This window comes from Prunus mume, linkage group LG3 (genome assembly GCF_029339155.1).
Source record: "Prunus mume cultivar Tortuosa linkage group LG3, ASM2933915v1, whole genome shotgun sequence".
Lineage (NCBI taxonomy): Eukaryota > Viridiplantae > Streptophyta > Magnoliopsida > Rosales > Rosaceae > Prunus > Prunus mume.
Genome location: NC_142700.1, coordinates 4,324,598 through 4,348,128, shown reverse-complemented (window position 1 = coordinate 4,348,128; position 23,531 = coordinate 4,324,598). Strand labels below are relative to the sequence as shown.

General features: G+C 35.9%; 1 protein-coding gene across 1 annotated transcript; it reads right to left on the bottom strand.

Annotated features, from left to right (window-relative positions):
* Nucleotides 1-9,643: 9,643 nt before the first annotated feature.
* On the bottom strand, nucleotides 9,644-19,296 carry LOC103324924 (putative leucine-rich repeat receptor-like serine/threonine-protein kinase At3g14840). The gene is made up of 26 exons (XM_089048010.1): nucleotides 18,634-19,296; nucleotides 18,375-18,380; nucleotides 16,178-16,353; nucleotides 15,719-15,790; nucleotides 15,570-15,638; nucleotides 15,408-15,479; nucleotides 15,234-15,305; nucleotides 15,061-15,132; nucleotides 14,908-14,979; nucleotides 14,757-14,828; nucleotides 14,566-14,637; nucleotides 14,408-14,479; nucleotides 14,185-14,259; nucleotides 13,967-14,032; nucleotides 13,585-13,650; nucleotides 13,457-13,492; nucleotides 13,312-13,352; nucleotides 12,719-13,086; nucleotides 12,475-12,649; nucleotides 12,036-12,182; nucleotides 11,780-11,898; nucleotides 11,494-11,704; nucleotides 11,163-11,400; nucleotides 10,909-11,059; nucleotides 10,579-10,805; nucleotides 9,644-9,861 (listed from the first exon to the last, which is right to left on the bottom strand). Exons 1-26 carry the CDS (start codon nucleotides 18,757-18,759, stop codon nucleotides 9,711-9,713), a joined length of 3,024 nt encoding a protein of 1,007 aa, XP_088904136.1. The 5' UTR covers nucleotides 18,760-19,296; the 3' UTR covers nucleotides 9,644-9,710.
* Nucleotides 19,297-23,531: the final 4,235 nt, after the last annotated feature.

Below are 23,531 nucleotides of genomic sequence, written 5' to 3'. Positions count from 1 at the left end.
GACTTTAATTCATTACTTAAAAATCCTAATTGAATACCATTGGACTTTTAAGCTTTAAAACAATCTATTAAAATCCTAATTGAATACACCCCATTAATTTTTTTAATTAAAATTTATTCTTAATCATTTAGCAGTTGCCAAAAAGAGAAACTATTCCTAATCATTAAGCTTGAGGAACCTCATGGAAGAGGTTGCCAAAATAGATGGTAGTGTATGCTTGATTATTTTCAGGGGGAGGCTCTTAATTGGAGTTCTCCTTACCTCCATATGAAGATCCATTTGTAAGTAAACATTTTGAGTGTCGTTACTTTGCATCTCTTCAATGGAGCCAACACTATTGCATTTTATTTGTCTACTTCAAGCCATTGAGGATCCTCTTGGTTACGGATAAAAAGCAGCAACAAAAAAACACAAAGTCATAGCAACTAGGGGTGGCATTTTAAACCGAAAAACCGAAAAACCGCAAAAACCAACCGACAATTTACCGCAATGAAACCGCAATCGCGGTAAACCGAACCGCATTTGCGGTATTAAGAACCGAACCGCATTTGCGGTTGCAGTATTTGATTTTCAAAACTTGTGGTTACCGCAAACCGCAAAGTATAGCCACACGGATGATGAAGTTGAATTTTACAAGGAAATAGAACATATGACAACTTGTAAGTAATTAGTTTATTTATACTAATGTTATTTATGCTTCTTCTTATAATAAAATGTACTAAACTATGTTGTTTTATTTGTAAATAACATTGGTGCTCAAACAACACAACGGAGTTCTTCAAATCCACTCACCACCAACACTTGAGTTTGTAACTTTAGTTTGCAACATTGGTGCATTGCATTTTCCTTTTAGTTTGTAACTTTAATTAACTTTGAATTGGATTTTTCTTTTTTGTTGTAACTTTAATTCATTTTGCTTTGCATTTTCCTTTTGGTTTATAACTTTAAAGGATTTGGAATTGGAATGCTTGAGAAGTTTAAATTTAATTGGAATGCTTGGAATTGTAACTTTAATTTTCTTAGGTTGTGAATACTTGAGAAGTTGAGAAGATTGTGAATTTATATATGTTTGGGAAATTGAGGTTGTGAATTTATATTTTTGTGAATGCTTGAGAACTCGCGGTTTTAAACCGCAAAACGCGGTCGGTTTGCGGTTTCAAAAATCACTAAACCGTAAATAGTCGGTCGGTTTGCGGTTTGAGTAAAAATTCGCGGTTACCGAACCGCAACCACCCCTAATAGCAACTATGACTAAGATCGCCAACGAAAAATAACCGTTTGAGACAGTTTAAAAAAAAAAAAGAAATACAAAAAGTTTTTCTAAAGGTCAAAAATGGTATTAGAGAATTATAACAGTTATGTTAGTCCGAACATCAAATTTAAATTTGATGGCTGATGTGGCAATTTGACATTTACACAGTTTTTTACTCCACCCGATATGTCAAATAAATAATTATTGTAATAGTCAAATCATTTAAGATAAAGAAGAAAAAAAAATAAAAAAGGAAAATAGTAAATGAAAATTACAACCAGCTGTCTTAAAAAATAATAAAATATTCATTTGACATCTTGCTTTTGGGATGTCAAAAATAACAGCTGAACCTCTAGCCTTCATTCCACATCAGCTTTGACAATTCGGTTGGAGTGATGTGAGATGTTATTTCTAACCGTTAAATGTTAATGTGGCACTTTTGACATACCGGTTGGAGATGCTCTTACATGCTGTGGGGGAAAAATTCTTAAATAAAATCAAGGGTATGAAATTTTCCCTATATGGGAATCCATACCCATAAGTGCAAAATTGCATTCCCACAAGTGCCCTTAGATAGACTAAACATAAAAGTGCAATTTTTCTCAAGCTCCTAACCTTTAACCAAACAACCACTCCAATCTAAGTCAACCAAATCTAATACTTCGAAGCTCATCCTAACTAGTCCGAGCCAGCCCACCAAACGGGACCTAAGAATTTAAAGTCGATATTGGTATTAATGCTTGATGTAAAAGGCTTCAACCTCGCTTGCTGCATCCACATCACCCTTGACTAGAATATTCAATGTCTCATCCCCTCGGGTCAGTTCGTATTAATGAAGGGACCCCTTATAGAATAGACTTATTAATCAAGAAGACTTGCGATGGCACTAGTCAACTAGCAAACTAGTTGCATGATTGCATTATTGATTGGAGATAGCAATGCTATCCACATTACAAAACGTTTTAATGCTATCCACATGCACCGGTTCTGCATGACAAACCTGATCTTTTGAAAAATCACCAGGAAAATAATGAGTGGTCAAAATTGTATAAAGACCCGACAATATTACGTATAATTAATTCATAGGGTTAGTGCAGTTAATGCACCAACAAGTCTACATTTCTGTCCACAAAAAGAGCTCTGCATTGCCAGACGAAACGTTTTCAATGTTAGAGCATCTCCAAGAGAGATGTCAAATACCAAACATCAAATTTAAATTTGATGGTTGATGTGGCAATTTGACATTTACACAGTTTTACACTCCACCCGATATGTCAAATAAATAATTATTGTAACAGTCAAATCATTTAAGATAAAGAAGAAAAAAAGAAAAAAAAGAAAAAAAAGAAAAAAATAAATGAAAGTAACAGCCAATTATCTTTTAAAAATAATAAAATATTCATTTGACATCTTGCTTTTGGGATGTCAAAAATAACATCTCAACCTCCAGCCTTCATTTTACATCAGCTTTGACACATCGGTTGGAGTGATGTGAGATGTTATTTCTAGCTGTTAATTGTTTATGTGGCACTTTTAACACATCGGTTGGAGATTAGTGAAAAAAAGAAAGAAGCTTGGTCTATTACTTTATGTAATATATTGTCGGCGGCTGAAATAAAATTTCAAAATATTGTAGTTACAGTTTCAACGTTTCTATTAATTTGTAGAAATTTACAGCAGAAATTATTCAGTCTTTGGTGAGGAAAACGAGTGAACGAATTAAATTGAATCTTCAATTGAATAATATTGATATTGTTATTATTGTTGTTTGCAGAGACAAAGATGGAACGAATGAAGCTAATAGAAAATTGAACAAAATATGCACAGAAAAGAAAAAATGGACACAGCTAATCTGCATATGCGTTTCCGAAGACTACAAACTACAACATACTTGCTACTATAGAACCAGAATGTCCACAACTGTCAAGAGGGTGTTGAGTCTGGATTGATTTCAGAGAATTCAAGGCCGGACGTAGAGGTAGACTCGAATGTGTGGACTGTAGTTGAATGCTGTGTTCCACTGATACTTAAACTATGATCTTGCCTCTGCCGGTGGAGGTCTCTCATGGCCTTAAACCTCAAATCTTCTCTATAGGTACTTGGTTCTGGGATCACGTCAGGAACAGAGGTTTGTCCTTCAAGCATGCTCACCACCTCGGACATGCTAGGCCTAAGAGCAAGTCCAGCGCCTCACCTGGCCCGGGGGAAAGGCTGCCCGACGCAGCCCGACTCGCTCCAGCGAGGCCCGTAGCTTTGGTGGCGGGTCCCACGTGCCGAGCAAGCCCAAGGGCAGTCTTGCCGGGCTGAAGCCCGAGTTGGCTGACGTCATGGCCACGCGACAAGACAAGAAACAAATTTTTTTTTTGCCAAAAAATTGAAAAAATTCTGAAAAATTCTGAATTTTTTTTTTAAATACCAAAAAATTCTGTATTTTTTCCCTATAAATACCTAACCATTTTATTCACTTTCTACACCAAATCTTCATAAAAACTCATCTCCTTCCAATATTTTTCACTTTCCACATCAAAATCTTGGCAATGAGGTAAAAAAAAAAAAAATCTGTTTTATTCAATTTAATGTTTATATATATATATATATATATGTATATTTCTTGCATTTCCAATTTTAGAGGGTGAAAATCTTATCCGAAAATTTAATTACAAAAGATTATCAAAATTAATGGTTTAAACTATAAAAAAATAGAAAATAAAGTACAATGAATAGTAATTGCCTTAGACTTGCCCTAGACTTTGCCCTTGTGGGTGGAACCACAAATGCAAAGGCTGACACTATTCACGTAAATAGTAACAGCCCTTGCTTGCCCTTGCCCTAGACTTTGCCCTTGTGGGTGGAGATGCTCTAAGTGATGCAGAGGCATTTGTACAAATCAGAGCCACTTTAACCATGATCTCTGCTTCTTTTTGGTCGACCTCGGACCCTAACTTCTTATCAACTAGCTCCAACAAGTTTCCGGTTTGTTGCAAATGACAAGCCTGCAAATGTTTATTGTAGTTTCTCACTGAATTAGTAACAACGAGAACAACCAGATGTGACAAGATGGATGTAAAAATGGATCAAAGAGCTAGAGCGAATGGTAAGAGTACCCAATCTAAAAGGCAAATCCAGTCATCACTTGGGATATAATTATTGTTGTTCTTCCCACTAATACTTTCCAAGGCCACTACTCCAAAACTGTAATTTGTAAATATCTGCTTTGTACGTCACGTGACCTCATAATGCATATCCTGGTGCCATGTATCCTCTGCAAATCAAGATCCCAAAATCTTGTTATTCAACCCAAAAAAAAAAAGATCACCAATTTAGCTAGACTTCGTTGCAAGTATATCAAGAAGTCAGTGTAAACAAGGACATGGAAAGTGGAAACTGACATGGTCCCAGAACTCGGGTGCTCATGTGCGTCTTCTCCTCTTCATCAAGCTTTGCTAATCCAAAGTCGGATATTTTGGGGTTCAAGTCCCGATCAAGCAGCACATTAGTAGCTTTGATGTCTCGGTGAACCGTTTTAAGTACAGATTCTTCATGGAGAAAAGCTAGTCCTGACAGACCCGTCCAATTTCCGGAACCCGAGATTTAACCTGCGGAGACCCCGGCATCACACCCATGCCGAGTTCACTCCTTAAATCTACGTCCTCGTTTACCATAGAGGATTAAGGGCACGAGACTTTCTGCAAATTTCGCAAAATCTCCCTTGTAAATTGAACATTTCCCCAAAATTCCCACCTGCATAAAACACATTTTATAACCCAACCGGCAGCATGCACAATATAATCTCATGCAATTACATAAATGGCCTCCGGCCTTCAAATGATTCTAGCAAAACTGCCCACAAAGTTCTTAAAATAACTTAATGCATCAAACATGCATATACCAAATTCAAAATCTACTTACACACACCTTCACTCACTTAGTCCTTTGGATCAATCTCAATTCAACCAAGTTTCAGGACCAATAACAAGGTCCGAACCAATCTCAATAAGACCACCTAAGTGGGGTCTAATCTGTGGCTGCACCTAGTAACTTCAGTGCCTACGTACCCTTCGAGGGATCAAGCCACACGTAACTCTTTCGTATCTATCCTGGCTCCTAATATCCAATAAACCATTACCACCACACAAATACATAAATTCTAAGATTTATCCATCACAACACACCAAACACGATCACAATATCACCCCTCATACGACGGGACGCACCCGGCCTCGTATGGGGCCCAACACGCCGGCTAATCCAAAGACGCGCGTGCGACCTCACCACCGGGCACGGCTACATTCTTACCAGCCCTCACACAATCACATATCCTCATACGTCGGGATGCACCCGCCACGATGGGGTCCGCCAACACGCCGGCTAATCCAAAGACGTGTGCGACCTCACCACTAGGCCTCGCTACATTCTCACCAGCCCTCACATAATCACATCTCCTCATACGCGGGACGCACCCGCCACGTATGGGGCCCGTCAACACGCCGGCTAATCCAAAGACGCGTGCGACCTCACCACGGGCCGGCTACATTCTCACCAGCCCTCACACAATCACATCTCCTCATACGCCGGACGCACCCGCCACGATGGGGTCCAACACGATCACAATATGGGGTACGTGGGGTAGTGCGTATAGCACTGTAAACTAGCATTCGATCCCTTTATTTACCTTTATACAACCACACAATTTAATATATATAAAGTATCATTTCTAATCTTATATAAACCTCAACAAATAAAGCATTCCATAAATTTCCCCATTTATAATCATCAATTATATCCTAAACCCACAATGTCCATTTAGTTCGACAACGCTCAAGACCTATCACTAAGGTCATTCTAACCCTCAAAGAAAGGTAAGACTATCTCGGAAGTCTCACGGTCAACCTAAGGTCGAACGGGCCTGCGGGGCCCACAACCTCCAAATTCCGATCTGACAGTTCCTATAGGTTCTACAAGGTCTAGGACACACGTCCTGCAAGTTTGGTCTAGATCTGACGGTCGGATCGCTCACAATCGCACGATCGGACGGTTACTAAAACCCTAACCCTAGGGTTGGCATTTTCGGAGTATCCGGGACTCCATTTTACGATCCGTCAAATCCTACACGATCCTGGTAATACCTAGATCAACATATTATAATTTCAGGACCATCCAACGGTCCAAACCTAGCGAACCCGGAAAATACGCGATATGCGATATCCGTTCGGAACTCTAACGGTATCCAAAATGAGATCCGAGCACACCTACGCGCTCGTGACATCGAGAGGATCACAATGGGACAAAAATGCCCCTCAGCTACAGTGCCCACGCGCCGCCACACGCACCGGCAGCGTGGGTGTCTAAAGCGATATCGCATCGCCGGAAAACTTCCAAATCGTGAGCCAAGACTCCTACCCTAGGTAATACACCTAATTTGGAGTCACTTTTGTTCTTGGACATACCCCAAAAACTGACCGGAAGTGGCCGGAATCGCGATCGCAAAACCGGCCGAATTTCAATCCGTAGATCGAGCTACTTAGCCTCAAAATTTATGAAATCCTACCCAACCATCAGCTAGAGCTCGGAAAATAGGTGAGAATCCATACCTCACTTGCCGGAATCGGTGGCCGGACGACGGAGAACGAAGCCGGTAAAGTTTCGGCGAAACCGGCGGTTTTCTTGATTTTCCGCGAAATCCCGGCGGCAAGACCCGGCTAGGTAGGAAGAGGACGGCGGTCATTTTGGTACCGTCGACTTTGGTGGCGGACGAGAGCACGGCCAAAATGTGGCTGTTCCCGTCGCAAACCGAGGAGAGAGAGGAGACGACGGGAGAGAGAGAGAGAGAGAGAGAGACGGGGGCAATTCCGTCTTTTAACCAAAAATCCATTTTCCAAATATTTACGATTATGCCACTGAGCTTCATTTGATCATATCTCTCTCGTTACAACTCCGATTTGAGCCCTCTACGTGTCTACGAACTCATCTCACCGTGCTCTACGCAACGGTACAACCGGAATTCCCAAATTCCTTCCGGATAAGAAAATGACTAAAATACCCCTATCCCACGGGTAATTTCTCAATTCCACTTAAATTAATTAAACATGGGATAAATTTGGGGTCGGGGTGTTACAAGTCCTCTTGCTATCCCAATACAAATATTACGCCATCTCGAGTCATAGGGCTAAATGTAGTCCAGGACTAAAAATTTAGCCCTCCAAAATATTAATTTTTTTTAAAGAATAGTGCATGGCTAAATTTTTCAATCTCCAGCCATGCATGACTGTATTTTAAGGCTCTTCGTATTTTATTATTTTGAGAAAAACTATGGTACAACACTCGTATGTTCCACAACTATGTATTGTTTAATTTAATTAAACTACGATTTAGAGACAATATTTTTTTTAAACAAAATGAATTTAAAACATTTTAAAAGGTTTTAAATAAATAAACTTTTCAATCAATGGTTCTAACCTCCAACAATCAGAAACCAATTATATATATATATATATATATATAAAGAAACAAAATGAATTTTAAAAGGTAATTAAAAATAAAATAAAAAAACCTAACGGCTAGCTGACGTCATCGATGATGTCAACACACCTTTAATATTGGCTGTTGAATCTGCAGTTGCATGACATGTTTCGTGCTCTTACCTACGCATGATACTTTCTCCTCTTGAAAGCACATGTGCTGGGCCCACAAAATTTGGCGTAGGCCAAAGCTAGGCTATACATTTGGCCTAATTGAGGTCAAGGCCAAATGTAGTCCTCCAAATTTAAATTTTTTTAGCCCATGGTGAAGATGGCTTTTGCATTATTTTAGGGCTATATTTGACCTATGTCCCCTAGCTGGAGATGGCCTTATGTCTTGTTGACCAATCCAGTTTAAGATGATTTTCTCGACCTACAAAAGTTTGTCAAAGAAAACTCACTCAGACTTTGTTTTCAACTATAAATAAATTGTGTGAAAGAAATTCCAAAACAAAACGGAACGCAAGTAGTTCTCAGGGATAGTCGATTCTCGATTCAATGGTAAAATTTCCTTGTAGAATAATTTGTAGAATCCAAGTAGCAAAATAATGATGGGACTCTAATAAAAGTCCCTAGTGAATCCATATATATAAAGCAAAAGGCAAAGAATGGTTAAACATTCAAAATACCTGAAAATTCCATTGGTTAATTCAAATATTAAGAATTGAAATTATTAATTAAATGATGATAAATATGGTAAATTCACATTTTTTTTGATATTAAAAAATTAAAATTAAAAAACAAAATCATATAATAGGTCCTATTTTTATGGAACAGAACTACTTATCTTTTTTTAATTCAAAAAATAAAGAAAAAAGAAAAAAAAAACCGTTGGCACTTGCATGAGAATATTCCAAAGGGCTAGTATTCAATACAAAAAGAATAATATAATAAAATAAAAAAATCTTGTCCCATAGACATGATGGGTCTCACAGTTGGGTCACGATATAAGATATTAAAGTAGTCAAACAACTTGGCTTATGATACCAAGCACAAATTATAATTAATGGTGGGAAATATTTGCTCCTTTGATATGTCATCATTAATCTTAATCATTACTTAAGTAGATTTTCATTTGAATGCGAAATCATTTAGAGAAGAGTTGGCCTCTCTTTCGAACAAAAAAAAAAAGAGTTGGCCTCTTTTAGGAGTTGGAATATCCTCATTTTTTATATTTCATTTTCATTTTCACTTTGCAGTTTTCATTTTCATTTCATTTTTTTTTTAAACTGAAAATTAAAAACATTTTTGGTAACATATTTCGTTTTCAAATTTCAAAAAAGTGAAATCTAGTTTTCAAAATCACCCATATTTTTTAAAACAACTTGAAAGTGTTTTCAATTTTTTTTTTTTTTTTGCGCTCCTATTTCATTCATTAATTTTACATCACGACACATGAAATACACTCAAGTTATCAAACTTTGGTATTTGGGACCTCCCGACTCGGACTTGGTCGCTCAATTCTTGCGTTTGGCTATAGACCCAATCCAAGCCTGAGAAACTCCATCTCCAAAATTCACCAAAAAAATCATCCTAATTCAAAAAATTCACCGAAAAATACTACGAACTCCTTGTAATATGCATTTTCATTCTATGATATCAAATTCACAATTGGACCCCAAAACTTCCATTTCCAAGTTTCACATAAAACTGAAAACTGAAAATTGAATAAGTTACCAAACATCTTGTGTTTAGTTTTCACTTTTCACTTTTTTTGAAAATTGAAATTAGTTACCAAACAAGTTTTCAGTTTTTGAAAAATGAAAAATGAAAACTGAAAATTGAAAATTGAAAAATAAAAAACTGAAAACTGAAATGGTTATCAAACGGGCCCTAAATGAAGTAAGAGGTAGTTAAAGTTTTGGTATTGGAAGGTGAAGTGAATGCATCTTTATACAAGGGCTTGTGCATTGTTATGGGCAACAAAAGGTCTACATTTACTAAGAACTAGGATTGATTTTGTAGAGATCTGAAGAAGTAGAAGTAGCAGAAGAACCAATCCACGTTGCATCCGATGAACGAATGAGGCTCTGAGTTCCAGTTGAGCTCTCTTGTGCAATCTGATCAAACTGGTTTCTCAGAGCTCTTAACCTCATTTCATCACCATAAATGCTTTGGATCCATAATCAGTTCATGAACAGCAGTCTTCCCTTCAAGCATACTCACCACTGCAGACATAGTAGGCCCAAAAGCTCTCACTACGAGTTTGAGGTGTTCAAACTTTCCTCTCCCAGCTCTAATTCCTTAGAACTGAAACCGATACATGCCATGCCAAGTTGAATTGACAGATTGATCTTGACAATTGTATCGTACGTAAAATTTGAAGGGCTTTTGAATCACTTAAAAATTCATGCCTTTTTTCCCCACTTTGCTCAGCTTGGTCACATAGAGATAGAGCTTGATCTTTATGTGTTTGCAAAAACCCAATATTTTTATTTGAAAAGATATGTACTACTACTAGTTAGTTTATCATTACACGAGCATTTGCGTAGTTAAGGGCGAAGAAATGTTTATTATGAAGAGTTCATGGGTAGAACTTGCCTCTAAAAGCCTACTTGTGAGAAAATAATGTTTAAGAGCTCATAAACCACTCTAGGATATGCTATTTTTCCAACGTGAAATCTTGAGTCCTAGCATTTACATTAGCAAGAACTAGTACTGGGATTGATTTTATAGAGATCAGAAGACGTAGTAGTAGCAGAAGAACCAATCCATGGTGCATCTGATGATGAAGGAACAATAAGACTCTGAGTTTGACTTGGATTCTGTGATGAATTGTGATCAAACTGGTTTGTCAAGGCTGTTAGCCTCAGTTCATCACCGTAAGTACTTGGATCCGTGACCAATTCATGAACAGACGTCTGCCCTTCAAGCATACTCACTACTGCAGACATGGTAGGCCTAAGCGCTGGTGCTGCATTGATGCATAAGAGAGCAACTTTAATCATCCTAATGGCCTCTTCCTCACTCACATCGGACCCCAACCTTGGATCCACCAGCTCCAATAATTCCCCTTTTTGTTGTAAAACAAGAGCCTGAAATTTAGCAGAGAAAAGAGATTTGAAAATGGAAAAGCAACTCATAGAAGGAAAGAAGGATGACCAAGTTGGAAGGAATGTGAATGAAGATCCATCTTACCCAATCCAGAAGGCATACGAAGTTCTCATTTGGTCGATATTTCATGTTGCTCTTTCCAGCAACAATTTCCAATGTAACAACACCAAAGCTGTAGACATCTGCTTTGTAGGTCAAATAACCCCATAGTGCATATTCTGGCGCCATATATCCTCTGCACACAAAAAACGATTGCTTTCCTTAGCTGGGTGAAGAAAAGTTCATAAACAAAACTAGGCTCTGAAATGCAGTTCAGAGAAAAAAACAGTATAGCTTACATAGTTCCAGCAACTCTAGTGCTAATGTGGGTGTTCTCCTCTTCGTCAAGCTTGGCCAACCCGAAGTCCGAGATCTTGGAGTTAAGGTCTCGGTCTAGTAATATATTTGTAGTTTTAATGTCTCTGTGTACAATCTTCAGTGCTGATTCCTCATGCAAAAAAGCCAGACCTCTTGCTATGCCTATGCATATATTCTGCCTTGCAGGCCAGTCCAATTTTAAAGGACTTTCCTCCGGAACTGCAACAAACATGGATTCCCAATCAATGATCTCATTTTTGTTTTTCTTAATACACCATTTCAGTTTTTTGCCACTGGACTTGATAAGCTTACCGAACAAAGCACGTGCAAGGCTGTTGTTTTCCATGTATTCATATACCAACAGTAACTCGTTTGATTCAATACAGCATCCATACAATCTAACAAGATTTGGATGTTGTAAACCAGAAATCATGCCTATTTCATTCACAAATTCTCGATTTCCTTGCTTTGATTTGGATGATAGTTGCTTAACTGCAATTATAGTACCATCCAATAATATACCCTGAAATAAATACAGTTTAGTAGTTTTCAAGCATGATAAGTAAGGCCTATAAGTAAGGAACTATTTATATGGCACCTTGTAAACAGATCCAAAACCGCCTTCCCCGATTTTGTTTAGAGGATCAAAGTTTTTAGTGGCGGCTTTAATTTGCTTGTAGGTGAAAAAACCAGTTTGCAGATCCAGTCCTCTCAGAGCTATCCACAAAACAAGGTTAGAATATATTGGTAATGTCGTTGAACTTAGTATCTGGGTATGTGTTTTCTAGCTAAATGGCATTAGAAAGACTGAGACCAAAGTACTACTTGAAATTTTCACAGTAACTTAGTGGCACCTTTTTCCCTAGATATCTTGCTATCCAGACAGCCTTTCCACCAAAGAACGCTGTAAATCAAGAAAATGAGGAACAAGACCGAAGCTCCAACTGAAGCTCCCACTACAATAGGTACCTTGCTTTTGCTACCATGAGGAGGCTTGAACTCTAGCAAATAAAAAAGTGAAAAGAAAAGATCAGCAACAGAGAATACAAGTTTCAGTTCTATGAGATGCCGTCATAAGTCCAGTATATCAATTCATAGAAAGAGATAAATTGCTCAGTTTCTTGTTATTTAAGGTAAACAAACTGTATTTGATGTACTATATATTTTCCCATCTATTGCAATTAACATTTCCTGTATGGAAAGAATACAAACAAGTAGGATATAATAAATTCTTTAAGCAAATCTAAGATTGTGTCCATGAGAGAGAGTTAATGTTTCCAACTCAGAATATACCAGGCTCTATAGAGATAGCAGATATAAGAGGACGATACATCCCTTTCCCTGACCAATGAAATCGGATCTCTAAAGTTTTATTCTTAACCTCCACTGCTTTACTTTCCTTAATGAGTTCTTTATCAACGCCGTGTGCTTCCTTTTTAATTTCAAAATCCTTCCACACCAGTTTCTCCTGTAACAAACTTATCAATCAGAAATCATATTTTGTTGCATATAGTGTACAAACAGTATGCTTGACTACCTGAATATAAATATCAAATATCCGTCTTCCAACACTACGAAAAGATCTATTGCCTCTGATCGTTATCTCCGAAAAGTGAAGTTTCACGGTGTAATTGCCGTTTCGAAAGCAGCGTGCATAATACGTGAGAGAAATAGAAGGGAGGCGTGCACTTGTGTACAACTCAGAGTTTTTCATTCTAAGTATAGATACATTATTTGCAATAGCAGAGGGTTCAGAGCCCCAGAAAGTTCCAGTGCTACTGGTTCCCCAGATAGGTCTCTGAGGAACGAATTTTGCTGCACCTCCTGGGTCTTGATCATCTTCAAAGGTGACTCCTTCAATGGTAGTTCGTTCTCCACCACAATTTATATGCAACGAGTACTGATCTATTCAATAGCAAGCAACAGAGAAATGACATCATAAAAATTCTAATCAGATTAAGTCAAATAGTTGACTACTTAAAATTCAAATTAGAAAGTATTGTATTGATTGTAAACAAATAGTTTCTGTCATTGTCACATGCAAACTTAAATTATGGACTAATTATTTTACCAGAACTTTAAAATATTAAATAATTAAAAAAGCAAAGCCAAGTTGTATTGTATTGTTACCTTCTGGACATGGAAAGTTCCTCAAGCACACTCCAAATGATCTACATTAGTGTGGTACACAATCAGCTGATGCAAATTTAAAGTCCAGAATATATAGAGGACAAAAATGGCTTCACCAATGAAGATTAAAAGTTTAGACGCTTACGAGTTTCTTTGTGCAGAAAAGCTTTCAAACAGGTTTCTGATAAATATTTCAAAGAAAAATGCATTATTATAGGTGAATGAGGACACCAAAGTATGCAAAATAATCACTAACTAGAAATATGTTCTTACAGGTTTTCTAGGCAAGTAGTTGGCTCAGAGCTCTCAGAAAAATTATTGTAAGAAATATCTGTCGGGCTGCATACAATACAATAAAATTGTATTTTGCAGTATCAATAAAAATTGCATTTTGGAGTATCAATAAAAATTGTAAATATGGTTAAAGGATCAATTCCACAACAGAAAATCCTAAAAGTTGATCATTTAAAATTTTAAACAGTTAAGATAGATTGTATCAATAAAAATTGCATTTTGGAGTATCAATAAAAATTGCATTTTGGACCTCTAACTATATTCTCTGCGTAAACGTTACGCTAACTTAAAAGTATATATTTCCGCAGGCTTCAATAAGAAAATAGAACTCAAGAAATTCTGTATAGGATGGAAAACATACTAGTGACGATCTCTGCTCTTCATCCAGTCTGGAACAGAACCGGCAAGCCAGTTGCCTGTTAGATACCTATCAAATGCATAATGACATTATGTAAAATATATGTACATATAATATAGCGTTGTAATTTAATATATGTAAATATCATATAGGCAGGGGAGGCCGCCCCGCTATGCATTATGATGTCTGCTGGTGACCTTCATGAAATTCACATTTCTTACAAGTACTGCACGCGTTGCAAATGTTCATAGTCAGGACTATTAATATTTCCTTCCAATTTGTTGAAGCTGAGATCTCTGCAAGAAATCAACTAAAAAGATTATCATAACTCATAAGATCCCAAAGATCCATTACTTGGAAGCTTAAATGAACGAAAAAAACTATCATTAATCAACTTGCGCTGTGCACTTGAACAAGATGAAAAACAATGAATAACAGTGTTACAATCTATTCAAATTTTCCATTTCTGATATATAAGCAGGGATAGGTCCATATAAATTGCAGCTCCTCAGCACTCTGCAACATAACTTCGTAATATTAGCCTAACTCAGCTAAGAGTCTTACATTACAATATGAAAATGTAGAACAGTTTCAAGACGTACAAGTATTGCATGCCCATTATATTACGCAAGGGTGGAAATTTTGAACCCCCTCCATTTAAGTTACCGAACTCTCTGCATTGAATTTCACCATGAATCATTGTAAGAAAAACAAGTCACTGTGGTATAAAGTTATCATAAAATTTTCAAATCAGGATTAAGGTTCTTTAGTGTTAATGCAATGCAGAACTCACAGTGCTTTTAAATTACTCAAGACAGAAATGGTAGACGGAATGGGCCCACTGAGACCACTAGCTCGGATCTCTCTGTCAACAACAAAATTCAAAATCAATCAAGATTACACAAGAAGGGTTGTTAGAATATGTTATTGGAGAAGACACTTACAACATCTCAACTTGTTTAAAATTTTCCAAATAATCAGGTATTCTTCCCGTGAAGTTGTTACTGCTAATCCTACTGCATGAAGGGAAAGATTGAAAAACATAAAGCTGAAGATTTCCAAACATGTTTAACAATGTTAAGAGTACAAACACTTACAATTGTCTTAATTTAGTCAGATTAGTGAAAGTCACTGGCAATTCTCCTGTGAGATTGTTTGCATTGAGATTGCTGCAGATACCAAGGCCAGTCTTAATAACTTATCCACTGCAACTTGTTTTACCATTAATATTAAAAAGAAACTGTGGATGCAAAAGAAAAAGGGATCTTACAAAATCTCCAAGTTAACCAAATTCCCAAGCTCAGGAGGAACAGTTCCAGAAAACAGGTTCATCTCCAAGTTCCTGGAATTAAATTCTTCGTCACAGCAGGCAAACCGAAATGAAACTTAAAGTTGATTTGACAAATAAAAAAGAGTGGTCAAGAGAGATAGAGGCAGAGCATACAGATTGATTAGAGTGGTAATGTTCCCCAAGTAGCGAGGGATTTGTCCTGACAAGTTGTTCGCACTCACGGACCTGCATGCAGTTTCCTCATTTTCTTAGTAAAATTAATAAAAGCAATTAGAATTGGCTAACCTTGAACTTGAAGGTCAGAAGTCATTTTACAGAAGTTCCAACTTTGTAGAAGCCCATTCAGGCGGTATAGTACCACTGAGGTAGTTCAAGGAGAAATCACTGTAAAAAAGATAAAATTAAAATAAAATTATACTATTATTAAGCTTTGCAGATTATTAACTGAGAAAGATTTCCCTTACACTTGTGTTATGTAGGGCAACTTTGCAATAGATGGTGGAAGTACACCACCAAAATCTTGCCCTCTAAGAAAACTGTATAACAAAAATGTTCAGCGCTCATAGACTTCAAAACCCACATGCACAATTGCACATACACTGATTTAATGATAGGCATGCACAACACAACTCAAATGTAATTCACCCAAAGAACAAAAAGAAAAATCAAATCAAATCTCTTGCATGCTATAGTTGAGTGGACTATTCTGCAAACACAATGTCCCACTCCTAAATTACTCTAATGTACGTGAAAGGGGGATTCGAACTTAAGTGCAAGAGGATGGGCTCACTACCTTGGCCATTGGCGTAATCCACAACTGTGCCAAATTAGATTAAGGTTTATAGTGAACAAGAAAAGGAAAATTAATTTCATAGATAAACCAACAGAAAACATATAAATAAGTAAGCTTTGAGTTGACGTACATGCTGACAACGTGGCAAAACCCGTTGGGATAGGAGCAGTTGCATTCGAGGGTCTTGTTGTAGATAGGGTTGGCAGTAGAGTTTAGGGTATCCCAGTTTGTGTAATTGAAGCATGGGTTTATGTTGAAGTTCCAGTCCGTTTTCCCCAGTTGGTTTGCTATTTCTTTTAGTGCTTCCTCTGCGCAAGCAAATCAAACCCATGATCATATAATTGAATATTTTCCACCATAATCAACTCAAATAGCATTGATTAGATCCTGTTTGTTTAATTAACCCAGGATTATCAAAGATGATATCCAAACAATTTGTGACATATGGTAATACCAACTAGGAGGTCATATTGATTTAAATTTCTGACATGGTTAGAAGTTCGAATTTCCCACCTCATATATTGAATTTTTTTATTTATAATAAAGATGAGGAAATATTGGATATAGGCCTTCAATTATGAGTGCGTATGCCTGATTGATCAAAAATATTATGAGTGCATAGGCCTGATACTGGGCCAACTTGGGCTGGTGCCAAAAAAGTGACCAGGTTTATTTTTCGTTTTTAAAGAAAAGTAGAGTGACGGGGCTTGGGCCTTCTGCCACCCACCATTCTAACTAGGACTGGGCATTCAAACTGCAGTCAAACCGCCCAAACCAAACTGATGGTTTGGGTTGGTTTGGTTTTTTTTCAATCTTTGTTTGGTCATCGGTTTGAACTCAAAGCAAACCGAAACATATGCTTTGGTGTACGGTTTGCAATATTCAAAACCACGGTTTAACCAAACCAGACTGAAGATATTAAAAAAAAATATTATATATAATATTATTATAAGAAATATATACATATATATATAATACATAGTTTCAATCTTTTCTTTTTCTTATCTCTCAATCTCTCCGTTTGTCTTGTCTTCAACAGTCCCTCTCTCTCTCTCTCTATTTTTTTTATCTCTTTCTTCTTACGTCCTATCTTCACTCCCTCTCCCCGTCTCCATCTTCTTCTTTTTTCATTCTTCTTCTTCTCCTCCTCTCTCTTTTCTTTTTCTCTTCTTCTTCTTCTCCAACTCTCCCTTCTTTTTTTTCTTCTTCTCCTATCCATCGCTTTTATTTCTCTCTCTCTCTCTCTCTCTCTCTCTCTCTCTGAAAGCCAAAAAATCGAAACCGAACCAAACCAAACCACCAAGTCCGGTTAACCAAAATGGTCGGTTTTCATTAATTATGGTTTGGTTTCGGTTTTCAAAATGGCCAAATCGAAGCCTACGGTTCGGTGTTCGAGTTGAGCCCAATACCGAACCAAACCAAATCGAGCCCACCCCTAATTCTAACCTAGTGAACCTCTCTAGAAGATACAGATCATGCTCTGTATCTCTCTCAATCATTGAATTTCATATCCATTTCCACTTGTAATTATGAAAGAAAATTCAGGTCCAACTCTTTAGCTTCTTTCATTTCGTTTTCGATTATAAAGTTGTACCCTTTATGCTTTTAGATCAATATAAATTTAGGATGAAAACAAGTTCTTTCTTTTTTTAAATCTTTTTTGTAAGTTTATATCTAATCTAACCAACATGTAAAATTATATGGGTTCTAATTTTTGTTTATGCTGACAAACATTGAACTGGGAGTGCTCTAACACTGTAACACTAGAAAGGCTAAAATCTTCTACCAACTCTCAATCAAAAAGACCAATTTTTGCGTTGAGCATCTGTTCTCTGATGTTCAACACAACCAGTGGCGGATCCAGGATGGGAAAGCCAATCAAGGAACTTACATATTAAATTTGACGGTACGAGTGAATTTCATTAATAAGCAGAAAAAAATACATCTAGTCTTAGGGTCATAATGAGTTTTACCCTCAAATACATCTATACATAAATAAAAACTTAACAACAAAAACAAAAACCACAAGTAATTTCAACAAAATCACAAAATTTTAAATCAATCCCTACATAAATCCTAGAATACTCAATTTTAAATTAAAACTATAATTAAAGATATAGAAAAATTAGATAATTAGAAAATACTTTTTGTTGTAGAAAGTAGAGGAAAATATACTGCCAAGTTGTCCACTGCCCAGCCAAGATAACAAGAAGATGCAACAAATAAAAGGGGAAAGAATATGTTGTTGCCGTCAGATTGCCATAGAATAGATGAGATAAACAAGCTGATGTGATGTAGCCAAAAAGAAGAGAGAGATGATATGAGACCACTTCCTCTTGGATGGGCAACATGTGTATTGGGTTAGCTTTTATTTTTTAAATTTTGGGCTGCCCTTATAACATATGTAGGTTTTAAAAATTTAAAAAAAATTTGGGATGGGCAGGTTCCCATCCTGCCCTGTGCATAGATCCGCCAGTGAACACAACTCAAAAAAATACCCCAGGCTTCATTTTTTTTCAAACAAAAACAAAAAATGAGGCTTTAGTGCATAGATTTTGAGTATCAGCAATACCAACTTGAAAAAACATTCAGAAGAAGAAGAAGAGATTGTGCTTCAACTATGACTGTGGATATGCGGAAGCAGAGGACCAACATGGCTACCAAAATGACAAGGTCCATGGTGGCTTTTGAAACATAATGAAATCTTGCCATATCAATCCCCAATGTAATATATCAATTCCCTGATATCTGTATTATCCTTATTCTTTCTTGGCTCAATCTCAGTCTCGGTCTCTATTGTTAATGAAGGGTCCCTCTGAGCCTTATGAGCCAATGACTTTTGATGGGTGTGTTTTTGTTGTTATTCCTTTTTTAGGATTTTTTTTTTTTGGGGCCCATGAAAAGTTTCGAATCTATTTTTGGTACATGAAATTTGACAATGTGGACCCTTTGATTATTCTACAAGGTTTTTTTTTTCGGGGCCCATGAAAAGTTTCGAATCTTTTTTGGGTAAGTGAAATTTGACAATGTGGACCCGTTGATTATTCTAAAAGGTTTTATAACACAAAATGTCTCGAGGTTCACAAAACTATCAAATTGAGTCTTTTTTTTCTTTTTTTTTTTTGTCATTCGTGGTTTTCAATGTTAATATGTATGCTCACAAATAGCCCATGTCGTCAGGTTCCATCAAAATCTCTATTAGTTTGCTGATGTGGCATATATGTGGAGTCCACGTATCTAATAATACAGTGCTACGCGTATTTAAAATAGAATATATATGTATATTTAATCATTTAAAATTTAAAATTCATAAAAATAAAAAAAAATGAAAAGACCAAAAGAAAAGTTGTATTTTAAAATTTAAATTATTTTTAACAAATATATATTGTATTTTAAATCCATATGGCACTATATTATTGGATATGTGAGCTCTATATATATGCCATATCAACAAACCAACAGAGTTTTTGACAGAATGACTATTTGTGAGCACACATATTAACCTTGAGAACCACGAATAACACACACACACACACACACACACACACACAAAAAAACGAGGATATAATCTGATAGTTTCGTGAACCTCAAAGACGTTTTGTGATAAATAAATAAAAAAACCTATTCTAAAATCTGACTTTCCTAGTGATTACTATTAACATATGAGTATTTGAATTATTCCCTAATTCTGTTGCATTTACTAACATACAAGAATAAAACTTGAAGGAATTTCACATTAAAAGAAACAATCCAATACCTAAAAAGAAACTAGATTGATTGAATGGTAGTAGTTGATTTCATGCATATTCATTCTTTTACTTATTCCTTAGTTCCTTTATTCGAAATAATTGAACACGTTATAAAGAGAGTTTCATGTTGTAAATTGAACAATAGTTGAGAAAACAACCTTTGAATATGAAAAAATTCTTAGTTTTGAGAGAGATAGAGAGAGAGAGAGATATATATATATATATATCATCAAACTCAAATGGGTTATGTATTTTAATTTTTGTACTGGTTGATATCAATGGATGAGATGAAACGTGTTAGTAAAGGATGATAAGGAACAATACTTAGTGTAAATAATAATAATAATAATAATAATAAAATTAAAATTTGAAAAAAAAAATGAGGTTGGTTTGATTTAGTTTAGAGGGTTTCAAAAAGGTCAAAACAAACCACACGAAACCAATTGCGGTTTGGTTTGATTCCTTCAGTCCAAAATTACAATTTTTTAGTGAAAAAATAAAAACAGTGGCATACTGCCGCTAAAACTTGATTGAAGTGAGGCTTGAGTGAAGGCATGGATATTAGTATTACCAATATATACAAACTTAAACGAGGATTAAGTTACCTTCTGCAGCAGTGCGAAGCTTTTGCTTCAACTTCGACTGATTTGGTGCATAAGCAGAGAACCGAAATGAGCATAATAAGATTCATGATGGCTTTTGGAGCAGTACAATTAACTCCTCTTGCCATTTATCCTTGATGCACTACAATGGTAAGAAAACTCTCTTGGAATTTCTCTCTCTCTTTATCTCATCATCACTCTTCTTTCTTGCTCACGCTTGTACAATGCACACAAACCTATACCTATTTATAGCCAGGTAGAGAAATGTTAGACCTTCTCTCTAACTTTCTTCTTTGGATCTTCTCCATTTTTTGCTTGATATATGTCATTCTCCTTACACTTAAAACAATGTCATTAATATATTGTACAAGCTAATTTTTGTTTTCCAACTTTACCCTTATTAAATGTATTCAATTTATCCAAAAATATTTGACAACTTTCTTACCATCTTATTAAAAAAATTTTAACGTCAATTACTTTTTTTGAAGAAAATATTTGTTTTTTAAAAAGAGTAAATGTCGTTTTTTTTTTAATTTTAAAAAAAAGTCTAAGTTAAAAAAAAGGGACATTTCCTTTTTTTTAAAAGTCGATATTGGCATTAATGCTTGATGTAAAAGTCTTCAACCTCCGCTTGCTGCATCCACATCACCCTTGAATATTCAATGTCTCAACCTCAGGTTAGTTCGTATTAATGAATAGACTTATTAATCAAGAAGACTTGTGATGGCACGAGGCAACTAGCAACTATAATTGCATTATTGATTAGAGATACTGGCACCTTCTACAGTGCACCAAGTGCACCCATGCACCATTTTTCCTTTATGATGCTCCCAGATTTTTTTAAAAATTGGTTACCGGTTATACAAGTTATCAACTTTCCACTTTTTGAAAATGCAATTGCATAAGGGTTATGCAATTATGCTCTTCCTATTCGGCAATTGGCATATGATTGGATAGTGATTTACAGTAGTTTGGATATGAGAGTACCATAACATTGTAAGAGGATTCTAAAACTTATAAGTTACAAGATTTGGGTTGCGATTTACAAGTTTTTGAACCAGGATTACAATATTAGGGTTCACCTAATCCATACTGTTGTAAATACCCATTTACAAGGATATGGATCCACATTACAAGGAATTGGTAACTCCGGACCATGATGATGTAAATTGGGTCCTTATTCTAGTAAAATGAGGGTTTACAAGACTAAGGGCCGATTTTACAATTTTGGGATACGAGGGTACAATAACCTTGTAAGGAAGATCCAAAAACATGTAAGTTACACGATTTGGGTAGTGATTTACAAGTTTTTGTACCACGATTACAACGTTAGGGTTCTCATAATCCTTAATGTTGTAAATCCTTATTTTACAAGGATATGGATCTACATTATAAGGAATTGGTAAGTGCAGACCATGAGGATGTAAATTAGGTCCTTATTCTAGTAAAATGAGGGTTTACAAGATTAAGAACCGATTTTACAATTTTGGGATACAAAGGTACCATAACGTTGTAAAGAGGATCCATAAACATGTAGGTTACACAATTTAGGTAGTGATTTACAAGTTTTTGCACCATGATTATAACATTAGGGTTCTCATAATCCTTAACATTGTAAATCCTTATTTTACAAGGATATGGATCCAAATTATAAAGAACAGGTAAGTTCGGACCATGAGGATGTAAATTTGGTCCTTATTCTAGTAAAATAAAAGTTTACAAGATTAAGAGCCGATCTTACAATTTTGGGATACGAGGGTACCAAAACATTGTAAAATGGATCCATAAACATGTAAGTTACATGATTTAGGTGGTGATTTACAGGTTTTTGTACCACGATTACAACATTAGGGTTCTCATAATCCTTAACGTAGTAAATCCTTATTTTACAAGAATATGAATCCAAATTACAAAGAATAGATAAGTCTGGACCATGAGGATGTAAATTGGGGTCTTTATTCTAGTAAAATGGGGGTTTACAAGATTAAGGGCCGATTTTACGATTTTGGGATACAAGGGTACCTTAACGTCGTAAAGAGAATCCCTAAACTCGTAATTTACAAGTTTTTTGTAACAATTTACAAGGTTTTGCTCCTGGATTACAACGTTAGGGTTCACCGAATCCATAATGTTGTAAATCAGCCTTTTACAAGGATATGGATCCATATTACAAGGAATTAGTAATGGTGGACCTTAGGGATGTAAAATGGGTCCTTATTCTAATAAACAATAGTTTACAAGATTAAGTTACTAGAATAAGGACCGATGGTACCTTAACGTCGTAAAGAGAATCGCTAAGCTCGTAACTTACAAGTTTTTGGTAACAATTTACAAGGTGATGCTCCTGGATTACAACGTTAGGGTTCACCAAATCCATAATGTTGTAAATCACCATTTTACAATGTTATGGATCCATATTACAAAGAATTGGTAATGGTGGACCTTATTGATGTAAAATGGGTCATTATTCTAGTAAAAAAATGCTTACAAGATTAAGGACTGAGGGCACCATAACGTCGTAAAAAGAATCCCTAAACTCGTAACTTACAAGTTTTGGTAACAATTTACAAGGTTTTGCTCCTGGATTACAACATTAGGGTTCACCAAATCCATAACGTTGTAAATCACCATATTACAATGTTATGGATCCACATTACAAGATTAGGGATTAGGAAGAACCTTAAAGTTGTAATCATGATGCAAAACCTCGTAAATCATACTTTTTTTTTTCTTTCCTTTTTTTATGGTATTAGAGGCAATTGTCAAAGAGGAGACAAATTATCCTTAATCAATTCAAATGTTCCTTTTCGGAAATAAACTTATCCAAATATATAGTTTAATTTTATTTTGTATTTTCAAGATAAACTTATAAAGCATGCATTTCTAGGTATAAAATGTATAACATGATTGCAACCACGTTTGCAATCATGTGCATAAAATTCAATTGCAAGGAAAGAAGTTAGGAATTGCAAAGAAAAATACAATTGCAATCTATTAAGCAATGTTTTTATGCATTCTACTAAGCACACATGATTACAATCTTTTGAACATACAATTAATTATGAAGGATTTATCATTAGTGAGAGATTCTACATTTCATAATTGTGCAAAAATGAGGAGAGAAAAAGAAATG